This window comes from Macaca fascicularis, chromosome 7 (genome assembly GCF_037993035.2).
Source record: "Macaca fascicularis isolate 582-1 chromosome 7, T2T-MFA8v1.1".
NCBI classification, from domain to species: Eukaryota; Metazoa; Chordata; class Mammalia; order Primates; family Cercopithecidae; genus Macaca; species Macaca fascicularis.
This window is the reverse complement of record NC_088381.1, coordinates 170,375,507-170,388,219: the sequence shown is the minus strand read 5'-3', so window position 1 is coordinate 170,388,219 and position 12,713 is coordinate 170,375,507. Positions and strand designations below refer to the sequence as shown.

At 43.6% G+C, this 12,713-nt stretch overlaps 1 protein-coding gene across 50 annotated transcripts in view; it reads left to right on the top strand.

Annotated features, from left to right (window-relative positions):
- MOK (MOK protein kinase) overlaps positions 1-12,713 on the top strand; it is an 86,049-nt gene that overhangs the window by 26,695 nt on the left and 46,641 nt on the right. For 18 of the 50 annotated variants that reach the window (XR_012416145.1, XR_012416147.1, XR_012416146.1 and 15 more), the window contains exon 3: positions 12,585-12,674. The exons of the other annotated variants lie outside the window; for them this stretch is intronic. Coding sequence is in view for 15 of the 18 variants with exons in the window: in XM_073998264.1 (XP_073854365.1) it covers positions 12,585-12,674 (90 nt within the window). In the remaining 3 variants the exon portion in view is untranslated. The remainder of the gene's footprint in view (positions 1-12,584; positions 12,675-12,713) is intronic. 50 annotated transcript variants of the gene reach the window in all.

Here is a 12,713-nt window from a genome sequence, read left to right as displayed (position 1 = left end):
CTCAAAAACAACAACAAAAAATGGTTCTCTTTTGCTATGCTTTTAGTCTATATTTTTCCTATAGAAATAGAAGAAATGGAGTGAGTCTCTTAAAAAAAAAAAACGTAGTCTTGGTATTTGCGGGATCTCCCTTTGTGCCCCGAGGCGGTGACATTGGCACAAGTCTGCTAAACCTGGGGTTCAGCATAGCGTAACTAGCTCCGACTCTAAAGGTCAGAACTAGCAGCTCTTCCACTTTAGTTAATGCGATCTTGAACAATTCCATAATTTCTCCGTGCCTCTGTTTATTTATACAATGGGGATAACCACAGTTATCTACCCCGTAAGGTTGTTGTGAGGGTCAAATTAAATAATGCAGATGAAGCACTTAGTGCAGTGCTGGCATACCGTAAAAAGCAACTTGTTGTGTAAATCAGTTTTTCCATAACAGATAATACAAGTTAGGAGAGCTTGAAGACTATTTTGGAGATGGAAGTGAGATGATAATAATAGTAAGATTACCGCAGTTGTTCACTACATATCTGGTGTCATGAACAGTACTAGGTGAATTATATGCATGTCATTGAATCCTGACTGGGGCCCTGGGAGGAAGATGCATTGTTACATCTTTCAGTCTAGGGAATTGAAATTCTGAGAGAACAAGTTCCCCACCCGGCCCATTGCTACCTACACGTCGTGGAGCCCAGTCTGAGTCCAGTCTGTGTAGGTCCTTCCTATACAGTGATCTTCCCACTGTTCTTCCCAGCTGCAGACGCTGATGCCACTGTCAGGTCTAGATGTGGTACATGGTTTTTCTCAAGTCACACCTCTAAGCAGTCCTCACATTACTTTTACAAAAACAAAAAGTCTGCTGTGTAAGGTTATAGATAAAAACAAAGGGCCGGGCGCGGTGGCTCACGCCTGTAATCCCAGCACTTTGGGAGGCCGAGGCAGGCGGATCACGAGGTCAGGAGATCGAGACCATCCTGGCTAACATGGTGAAACCCTGTCTCCACTAAAAATATAAAAAATCAGCCGGATGTGGTGGTGGGCGCCTGTAGTCCCAGCTACTCAAGAGGCTGAGGCAGGAGAATGGCGTGAACCTGGGAGGCGGAGCTTTCAGTGAGCCAACATCGCGCCACTGTACTCCAGCCTGGGTGACAGAGCGATACTCCATCTCAAAAAAAAACAGAAAAAAAGAAAGGCAAGGAATTTATGAGTCTCTCTAAAAGCCTTTTTTTTTTTTTTTACTTAAAAGAATATAATATGAAAAACCTCAAACATACACAAAATGAACAGTAACCCTAGGTATCCAGCAGCCAGAATCAGCAAGCCTGCGATTTTTATTTGATGTATGCCTCCACCCAGTGTCCTTCCTCTACTTGGTCATTATGCTATGTCTCCATATAGTTTGGGCTGCTATAACAAATTATACTGTATTCTGTGTGGCTTAAACAGCAGACATTTATTTATTACAGTTCTGGAGGGTGATAAGTGCAAGATTAAGGTGCTGGCAGACAGGTCTGGTGTCTGGCGAGGGCTTGCTTTAGGATTTGCAGGTGGCCATCTTCTTGCTTTGTCCTCAAATGACAGATAGCAGAGAGAGAGAGAGGACACACGTTCTCTAGAGTCTTTCTGGCATTTCTTAGAGCCACTAATGCCATGTGCTCGAATTACCTCTCAAAAGCCCCGCCTCCTCATATCATCCCACTGGGAGTTTAGGGTTTCAACGTGTGAATTTTAGAGGACACAAACATGCAATCTATAACATTATACAGTTTTTTAAAGGTAAAATTTGTATACCTTGAAGTGCACATTGTTTATCTGTACAGTTTTGGCAAATGGATATTCTCGAGTAATCAAGATGTGAACAAAGAACCGTAGAAAGTTCTTCCTTGTTCCTTTTCAGTTTCCTGCTGCCATCCCAGGCAATCACTAGCATGTGCTCTTGTGTCCATCTCCTTTCACTCAGCATCATGTCTTTGAGATTTATCGTGACTGTTATTCAGTAGTTTTAATCTCTCTTTTTTTTTTTTTTGAGATGGAGTCTTGTTCTGTTGCTCAGGCTGGAGTGCAGTGGTGCAATCTCAGCTCACTGCAACCTCTGCCTCCCAGGTTCACGCAGTTCTCCTGCCTCAGCCTCCTGAGTAGCTGGGACTACAGGTCTGTGCCACCACACCCAGCTCATTTTTATATTTTTAGTAGAGACGGGGTTTCATTGGACAGGCTGGTCTTGAACTCCTGACCTCAGGTGATCCACCCGCTTCGGCCTCCCAAAGTGCTGGGATTATAGATGTGAGCTACCGCACCTGGCCAGTTTATGCCTTTTTAATGTTGAGCAACATTCATTACAATCTGTGACTACAACACAATTTCTTTATCCATTTTCCTGTTAATGGACTTTTTGATAGTTTCCAGCTTTGGGCTTCCATGAATAAAGCTGCTATGAAATTCGAATTCTTAGGCTGGGTGTGGTGGCTTGCTTCTGTAATCCCAGCACTTTGGGAAGCTGAGGCGCAAGGATTGCTTGAGCCCAGGAGTTTGAGACCAGGCTGGGCGACATACAGCCTGGTCTGTATGTCTTATGAAGAAAGACTTTTAGTATGTTTTTTTTCTCTACAGAAAAAAAAAAAAAAAAGACCGGGGCATGGTGGCTCGCTCCTGTAGTCCTAGCTACTTGAGAGGCTGAGATGGGAGCATTGCTTGAGCCTGGGAAGTTGAGGCTGCAATGAGCCATGATCACACCACTGCACTCCAGCCTAGGTGACAGAGCAAGACCCTGTCTCAAAAAAACAACTAAAGAAATATAGAAATTCTACTTGTGCATATATGTTTTCATTTTTTCTTTCTTTTTTTTTTTTTTTTTTTTTTGAGATGGAGTTTCGCTCTTGTTGCCCAGGCTGGAGTGCATTGGCATGATCTCAGCTCACTACAACCTCCGCCTCCCGGGTTCAAGCGATTCTCCTGCCTCAGCCTCCAGAGTAGCTGGGACTACAGGCGTGTACCACCACACCTGGCTAATTTTTTGTATGTTTTTATTTTTTCTTAGGCAGTTACCTAGAAACAGAATCACTGGGTCAAAGGGTAGGTATATGTTTGACTTTATAAGAAACTGACAAGCCTTTTCTCAAAGGGATTGTAGCTTTTTATTTTTTTTTTATTTTATTATTTTTTTGAGACAGAGTCTCCCTCTGTCGCCCAGGCTGGCTATCTCGGCTCACTGCAAGCTCCAACTCCTGGGTTTATGCCATTCTCTTGCCTCAGCCTCTCGAGTAGCTGGGAGCAGAGGTTGCCCGCCACCAGGCCTGGCTAATTTTTTTTATTTTTATTTTTTAGTAGAGACGGGGTTTCACCATGTTAGCCAGGATGGTCTCCATCTCCTGACCTCATGATCCGCCCACCTTGGCCTCCCAGAGTGCTGGGATTACAGGGGTGAGCCACCGTGCCCGGCCTGTAGCTTTTTATATTACCACCAGCGAAGAATGAAAGTTCCAGTTGCTCCCTATTCTCTCCAGCATTTGATGTTGTTATTCTTTTAAGTTTAAGCCATTCTGGTGATTGTATGGATTATCTCCTGCTAGTTTTAGTTTCTACTTCCCTGATGACTAATGATGAACACTTGATCATGTACTTACTGGCCATTCATGTATCTTCATTTATGAACTGCCTGTCCAAGTTTTTGCCCCTTAAAAAATTTATACCTTAAGAAACAAGCTATCCTAAGGGAGAAAAAAAGAAAAAATAATTTAAAACATTAGGCTGTTTGCTTTTTTATTGAATTTAGGAGTTCTGTATATATTCTGTATAGACGTCTTTTATCAGATGTGTTTTACAGGTAGTTTCTCCAAGTCTGTGGTTTGCTTATCCATTTTCTTTATGGCATCTTTTCATGTGCTGAAGTGTTTTATGTCAGTGAAGTCCAATTTATGGAATTTTTTGTGGTTACTGTTTTTTGCTTTCTGTCTTAGAATAAATTTTTGCCTATTTACAGGTTGTGAATATATTCTCCTGTATTTTTTTCTAAAAATCTTTATCATTTTAACTTTTTACATTTAGATCTGTGATCCATCTTAAATTAATTTTTGTGAATGGTGAGCGGTAGGGATCAAGCATCATTTTTTTTTTCCCCAAATGAATATCCAGTTGTTCCAGTATCATTTGTTAAAAAAAAGACTTTCTTTGCCCTCAGTGGATTATTTTGCCGAAAGCTAATTGACTGCAAAAGTGTAGGTCTGTTTTGGACTCTCTATTCTGTTTCATTGCCCTTTTTGACTGTCATTATGCCAATACTATACTGTTTTGATTAATGTAGCTCAAAAGTAAATGTTGAAGTTAGATATTAAAAGTCTTTCTTCTTCTTTTTTTTTTTTGAGACAGAGTCTCGTTCTGTCGCCCAGGCTGGAGCGGAATGGTGTAATCTCCGACTTCTGGTTTCAAGCAATTCTCCTGCCTCAGCCTGCTGAGTAGCTGGGATTGCAGGCACCCACCACCACGTCCAGCTAATTTTTGTATTTTTAGTTGAGACAGGGATTCACCATGTTGGTCGGGCTGGTCTCAAACTCTTGACCTCAGGTGATCCACCTGCCTTGGCCTCCCAAAGTGCTGGGATTATAGGTGTGAGGTACCATGGCCGGCCTCTTCATGTTTTTAAAGACAATTTTGCCTACTCTAGGTCCTCTATACATCCATATACATTTTAGAATCAGCTCATTTTTTTTTTTTTCCTGTGAGGATTCTAGGAGTATAGCTCATTAATTCTATTAAAAAATAAAACCAACTGGGCACAGTGTGTCACGCCTGTAATCACAGCACTTTAAGAGGCTGAAGTGGGCTGATCACATGAGCCCAGGAGTTCAAGACCAGCCTGGACAACATGGTGAAACCACATCTTGACTGAAAATACAAAAATTAGCCAGGTGTAGTGGCACACACCTGTAGTCGCAGCTGCTTGGGAGGCTGAGGTGGGAGGATTGCTTGAGCCTCGGGGGTGGAGACTTCAGTGAGGCAAGATCATGCAGCTGCACTCCAGCCTGGGTGATAGAGTGAGAACCTGTCTCAAAAAAAAAAAAAAAAAAGGCTGAGCACGATGGCTCACACCTGTAATTCCAGCACTTTGGGAGGCCGAGGCGGGCAGATGATGAGGTCAGGAGATCAACACCATCCTGGCTAACAACAGTGAAACCCCGTCTCTACTAAAAATACAAAAAATTAGCTGGGCTTTGTGGCAAAAATTATTCATTTTTGAATAATAACTCAACCTTGCATTCCCAGTATAACTGGGATTCCCCACTTAGTCATAACATGCGATCAGTTTTACATATTGCTGGATTTGATAGTATTTTGTCAAGTATTTTTGTATTTGTACTCATAAGGGTTACTTTTTTTCCTTCCGTGATGGAGTTTCACTGTGCGGCACAGGCTAGAGCGCGGTGGTGTGATCTTAGCTCTCTGCAACCTCTGCCTCAAGCAATTCTCCTGCCTCAGCCTCCCAAGTAGCTGGGATTACAGGCGCGCACCACCATGCCTGGCTAATTTTTGTATTTTTAGTAAAGATGGGGTTTTGCCATGTTGGCCAGGCTGGTCTTGAACTCTTGACCTCAGGCAGTCTGCCAGACTTGGCCTCCCAAAGTGTTGGGATTACAGGCGTGAGCTACCATGCTTGGCCTATACTTTTCTTACTATATAAAAGTCTTTGTTAGGGAGTTAGGTGAGGTGTCTCACACCTTTAATCCCAGCACATTGGGAGGCTGAGGTGGGAGGATGGCTTAAGCCCAGGAGTTTGAGACCAGCCTGGACAAGACGAGACCTTGTTTCTACAAATAAAAAACAGCTGGGCATGGTGGCAGACACCTGTGGTCCCAGCCACCTGGAAGGCTGAGGTGGGAGGATGGCTTGAGATCAGGAGGTCAAGGCTGCAGTAAGCAGTGATTACACCACTGCACTCCAGCCTGGGCAACAGAGTAAGACCCTGTCTCAAAAAAGAAAAAAAGAAAAAGAAAAAAAGTCTTTATTAGGTTTTGCGGCTGGGTGCAGTGGCTCACACCTGTATTCCCAGCACTTTCAGAGGCTGAGATGGGTGGATAATTTGAGGCCAGGAGTTTGAGACTAGCCTGGCCAACATGGCAAAACTCTGTTCTACCAAAACTACAAAAATTAGTTGGGTGTGGTAGTACATGCCAGTAATCCCAGTTACTCAGGAGGCTGAGGCACAAGAATGGCTTGAATCCCGAAGGCGGAGGTTGCGGTGAGCCGAGATTGCACCACAACCTGGGCAACAGAGTGAGACTCTGTCTTTAAAAAAAAATGTTTTGTTAGATTTTGGTATAAAGTTTTTCAGGCCTAACAGAACAAGTTGGGAAGTGTTCATTCCTCCTTTTTTCCTGAAAAAGTTTGTGTAAGAGTACTTCTTTTTTAAATGTTTGAAATAATTCACCAGTGAAATTGGTCCAGAAGTTTTCCTTGTGGGGAAAGTCCCCCCCCCCACAATGATGTTTATTATAACATCATTCATAGTGATAAAAAGATGGAGTCACGGTGAAGTGGTGGAACAAGCAATGACCTCAAGGCACATCAGCCTCAGCCTCCCAAGTAGCTGGGATTATAGGCACCTGCCACCATGCCTGGCTGATTATTATATTTTTAGTAGAGACAGGGTTTCACCATGTTGGCCAGGCTGTTCTCAAACTCCTGACCTCAAGTGATTCATCTGCCTCAGCCTCCCAAAGTGCTGGGATTACAGACTCTGTCTCATAAATAAATAAATAAATAAATATCCCCCTTAAGAAGGTAGAAGAATAAGAGTAAATTAAGGCCGGGCGCGGTGGCTCAAGCCTGTAATCCCAGCACTTTGGGAGGCCGAGACGGGCGGATCATGAGGTCAGGAGATCGAGACCATCCTGGCTAATATGGTGAAACCCCATCTCTACTAAAAAATACAAAAAAATTAGCCGGGCGTGGTGGCGGCGCCTGTAGTCCCAGCTACTCGGGAGGCTGAGGCGGGAGAATGGCGTAAACCCGGGAGGTGGAGCTTGCAGTGAGCTGAGATCCGGCCACTGCACTCCAGCCTGGGCAACAGAGCGAGACTCCGTCTCAAAAAAAAAAAAAAAAAAAAAAAGAGTAAATTAAATATCTTAAGTGAGAGAAAAGCAACAGTAAAGAGGAACAGAAATCAATGAAATAGAAAACAAATAGAGAAAATCAACAAAGCTAAAAGATGGCTCTTTAAAAAGATTAACTAAATTGATGAACTCCTAGTAAGGCTGATGGAGAAAAAAAGACATCAACACTAATGTCACCAACCAGCATCAGTAATGAAAAAGAGGATCACTACAGTTAGATATTTTAAAAATAGGCCGGGAATGGTGGCTCACACCTATAATCCTAGCACTTTGGGAGGCTGAGGCTGGAGGATGGCTTGAGCCCAGGAGTTCAAGGCTGCAGTGAGCTATAATCATGCCACTGCACTCCAGCCTGGGTGACAGAGCAAGACACCAGAAACATCATTGTCTCCAACAGAATTAAAAAATAATAGGCGGGGCGCGGTGGCTCACACCTGTAATCCCAGCACTTTGGGAGGCCAAGGCGGGCGGATGACGAGGTCAGAAGTTTGAGACCAGCCTGGCCAACACAGCAAAAGCCTGCCTTTACTAAAAATACAAAAATTAACTAAGCGTGGTGGCGGGCCACCTGTAATTCCAGCTCCTCGGGAGGCTGAGGCAGGAGAATCAGTTGAACCTGGGAGGCAGAGGTTGCAGTGAGGCGAGATTGTGCCATTGCACTCCAGCCTGGGCAACAAGGGCAAGAAAACAAAAAAAAAAAAACCTCAAAAAAAAAAATAAACCAAAAAAATTAAATAATGAGAGTATTACAGATAACTGTATGCCAATAAATATGACAATTTAGGTTAGATAAACAAATTCCTCAAAAAACACAGTTACCAAATCTGACACAAAATAAAACTGGAAATTGAAACAGCCTTATTTGATAAAATAGCCATATTTTATTTTTATTAGTTGTTATCAAAAACCTCCCAACAGATGATGAAAGTGTTCTGAAATGGAATTGTGGTGACAGTTGCACAGCTGTATAAATGTCCTAAAACTCATTTACAATAGCTGAATTTTATGCCATGAAAATTATACTTCAGGCTGGGCACAGTGGCTCACGCCTGTAATCCCAGCACTTTGGGAGGCCGAGGCGGGTGGATCACCTGAGGTTGGGGGTTCGAGAGCAGCCTCGCCACCATGATGAAACCTTGTCTCTACTAAAAATACAAAAATAGCCTGGTGGGCACCTATAATCCCAGCTACTCAGGAGGCTGAGGTAGGAGGATAGCTTCCACCTGGGAGGCAGAGGTTGCAGTGAGCCTAGATCGTGCCACTGCACTCCAGCCTTGATGACAGAGCAAGATTCCATCTCAAAAAAAAAAAAATTTCTTATTTGGCACATACACATTTACAATTGTCATTGCTTCCTAATGTATTGACTCTTTTTTTTAACATCATGAAATCATAAGTAGTAGTAATCCTTATTTTGCAGTCTATTTTGTTTAATATTAATATAACCATTTCTTCCTCCCCTTCCCTTCACTTTGAGGATGTTCTTCATGTAGATTGTAATGGTTAGATAAACTTATTTTCCATAAAATTCATCCAATAAAATGAAATGTTGAAATTTCATAATTGGCCAGACGCGGTGGCTCAAGCCTGTAATCCCAGCACTTTGGGAGGCCGAGACGGGCGAATCACGAGGTCAGGAGATCGAGACCATCCTGGCTGACACGGTGAAACCCCGTCTCTACTAAAAAAATATAAAAAATTAGCCGGGCGAGGTGGCGAGCGCCTGTAGTCCCAGCTACTCGGGAGGCTGAGGCAGGAGAATGAACCCGGGAGGCGGAGCTTGCAGTGAGCTGAGATCCGGCCACTGCATTCCAGCCTGGGCGACAGAGCGAGACTCCGTCTAAAAAAAATAAAAAAAAGAAATTTCATAATTGATCTTTAAATTTTTTTTTTTTTTTGAGATGGAGTCTCGCTCTGTCACCCAGGCTGGAGTGCAGTGGCGTGATCTCAGTTCAGTGCAAGCTCAGCCTCCTGGGTTTATGCTATTCTCCTGTAGCTGGGACTACAGGCGCCCACCTCCACAGCCAGCTAATTTTTTGTATTTTTTAGTAGAGGTGGGGTTTCACTGTGTTAGCCAAGATAGTCTCGATCTCCTGACCTCGTGATCTGCCCGCCTCGGCCTCCCAAAGTGCTGGGATTACAGGTGTGAGCCAATGAGCCTGGCCGATCTTTAAATTTTTTTTAGAAGTCTGAGTCCTGGTGATCATAATTTGTTCCATTTGTAGATTCCACTTATGGTAAACGTCATCTGGTTCTTGTGGTTTTTTTTTTTTTTTTTTGGAGATAGAGTCTTGCTCAGTTGCCCAGGCTGGAGTGCGGTGGCGCGATCTCGGCTCACTGCAAGCTCCGCCCCCCGGGTTCTCGCCATTCTCCTGCCTCAGCCTCCCGAGTAGCTGGGACTGCAGGCGCCCGCCACCTCGCCCGGCTAGTTTTTTGTATTTTTAGTAGAGACGGGATTTCACCGTGTTAGCCAGATGGTCTCTATCTCCTGACCTCGTGATCCGCCCGTCTCGGCCTCCCAAAGTGCTGGGATTACAGGCGTGAGCCACCGCGCCCGGCCGTCGTCTGGTTCTTTTTGGAGCAAAGACTGCCTGCATTCCTCTTACGTTCAGTTCTGTGATATTTTGTTTCCAAGAGAACAATAAACAAAAACAAACTGAATGTCACCTAAGCACAAAATTCAAAGCAACTGCAAGGCAAAGAAAAGTAGTTACTTCCAGGTTTTTTTAGATTTTTTTTTTTCATGATTTTAATAGAGGGGACAGAGTTGATTTGAATTTTATTAATCACTGTTATTTGAACAATTGCTAGATCCCGGTATCTAGCAATATCCAGGAAAATGTGCCTTTCTAAATGTTTGTCTTAGTTCATTATTTCTCAGTGAATGCCTGTGGAGATATGAAAGAATCCTGTCTCCAATAAGCAAAATATGTTTTGGGGTGTGATAACTGATTTTCCTATTACAGATGAGAAGAGTGGATATTTGTCTAAATAGTATGGCTGTTTGGCTGCCCAGTTCTAAAACCTAAGTTTTTCGGATTGGGTGTTCAAAAATTGGAACTATTGCTAGCTTGTTAGCTCTTTCCACCTGAAGCAGGATTTCTCTGTCTCAACACTGTTGGCATTTTGGCCTGGAATTATTATTTTTTTTCTGTTCTGTGTGTTGTAGAATATTGAATGATTTGTGTTCATTGGTAAATAGCTGCTGTCTTGACACTCCTGAGTGTCACCTGGCCCCCTTGTTCAGCACTCCCTAGTTCTGGCCACCTTGAGGATCCGGCTCCAGCATGGTCAGCTGTGTCTTTTCTGATTGGTTGTGGATCTGGGGTGCGAGTTGTTAACATTTTGAATACCAACTTGGATGTGAGGGAGGAAATACAGGATAGTAATGAAAATGAGGGCTAGAACTTTTAGTCTGAAATATTCTTAGACTCTTCAGGCTATTCTGTTTTCAGGCTTTTCTTAAATATCAGGTTTCTGCCGGGCGCGGTGGCTCACGCCTGTAATCCCAGCACTTTGGGAGGCCGAGGCAGGCGGATCACAAGGTCAGGAGATCGAGACCACAGTGAAACCCCGTCTCTACTAAAAATACAAAAAATTAGCCGGGCACGGTGGCGGGCGCCTGTAGTCCTAGCTACTCAGGAGGCTGAGGCAGGAGAATGGTGTGAACCCAGGAGGCGGAGCTTGCAGTGAGCCAAGATCGCGCCACTGCACTCCAGCCTGGGCAACAGCGTGAGACTCCGTCTCAAAAAAAAAAAAAAAAAAATCAGGTTTCTATTTGTTGGCTAACATGAGAGTGACTTAAAATATTCAGACTTATTTATTTATTTATTTATTTATTTGAGATCGAGTCTCACTCTGTTGGGCAGGCTGGAATACAATGGCACAATCTTGGCTTACTGCAACCTCCACCTCCTGGGTTCAAGCCATTCTCCTGCCTCAGCCTCCCAAGTGACTGAGATTACAGGCACATGCCACTGTGCCCAGCTAATTTTTGTATTTTTAGTAGAGACGGGGTTTTACCATGTTGGCCAGGCTGGTCTGGAACTCCTGACCTCAGGTGATCCACCCACCTTGGACTCCCAAAGTGCTGGGATTACAGGCGTGAGCGACCACACCCAGCCTCAGCCATATTGATTTAAAACTACACCTATACTGCTGGGTAAAATTACTCTTCAAATAACCAAACAAAATGTTGAGCTTTCCACTATATGTTAAAAGTTGATAGAACAGAATTTGCCAATTGAAAAAGTAGTCCCACAATTAGTTCCTTTTGGAGCCTGAGATGACAGTTTCTGGTGAATTGAATTATTCAATTAGGTGTGACCCCATAGGCCTACTGTGGTGAAGTGGCATTCTCAAAAGAGGTCTGTCTAGAGGGCAGTGACAGCCAGCCTCAGGCCTTGGACCTGATTGCACTGTATTGACATGATTTGTATTGGCAGAGCGGTCTTCATAAAGAAGAGCCTGCAATAAGACACACCTGCCCAGAGAGTGCTTGTCACCAGGTGAATGAAATGGAAAAGAGGGCCGGGTGTGGTGGCTCACACTTGTAATCCCAGCACTCTGGGAGGCCAAGGTGGGTAGATCACCTGAGGCCGGGAGTTTGAGACCAGCCTGGCCAACATGGTGAACTCCATTTCTACTAAAAATACAAAAATTAGCCGGGCATGGTGGCAGGCACCTGTAATCCCAGCTACTCAGGAGGCTGAGGCAGGAGAATTGCTTGAACCCAGGAGGCGGCGGTCGCGGTGAGCCAAGATCGCGCCACTGCACTCCAGCCTGGGCAACAAGAGGGAAACTCCGTTTCAAAAAAAAAAAAAAAAAAGCAATTGAAAAGAGTACAGTATCATTAAAGATAAGAAAGAGGCCGGGCACAGCGGCTCTGGCTTGTAATCACAGTACTTTGGGTGGCTGAGGCGGGCAGATCATTTGAGCCTGGGAGTTTGAGAGGGCGTAGTGGGATGCACCTGTGGTCCCAGCTACTCAGGAAGCTAAAGTGGGAGGATCACCTGAGCCTCCAGTGAGACATGATTGCACCATTGCACTCCAGCCTGGATGACAGTGAGGCTTTGTCTCAAAAAAAAGAGGGATTGATCTTTTCTTGGAACTTTGAAATGCTCATTTTCAGATAGTGTATCTATAAACTGAAGACTAAATCTTAATTATTAATCTTACTAATAAATTTAATCATAAGTTTTAATGTCTGTTTTTATGTTTGTTAATCTGTAAAATAAACTACCAAGTATTCTTTCAGGATCTTAGATGGGAAAAATTTTAACATATGTTCTAGCTATAAGAACCTTGATTTTTTAATGCAGCAGTGAGGTAGAGCTTAACTTTAGCTTCTAATGGGAGATATAAAAGCTGATTAATTTGCTTGAAATATTTGTGAGTTTTAAAATGGTGATCCTGGATAATAAGTAACTCTAATTTTGAAGTTGACCTAAACTGTGAATGAGCTATCCATTTTTACCTACACGATAGTATTGAGCAAGTCAACAACCTACGAGAGATCCAAGCACTGAGGCGCCTGAATCCGCACCCAAACATTCTTACGTTGCATGAAGTGGTTTTGTAAGTATATTTGGAGCTTGAAAAGTTATCTAAATTTGA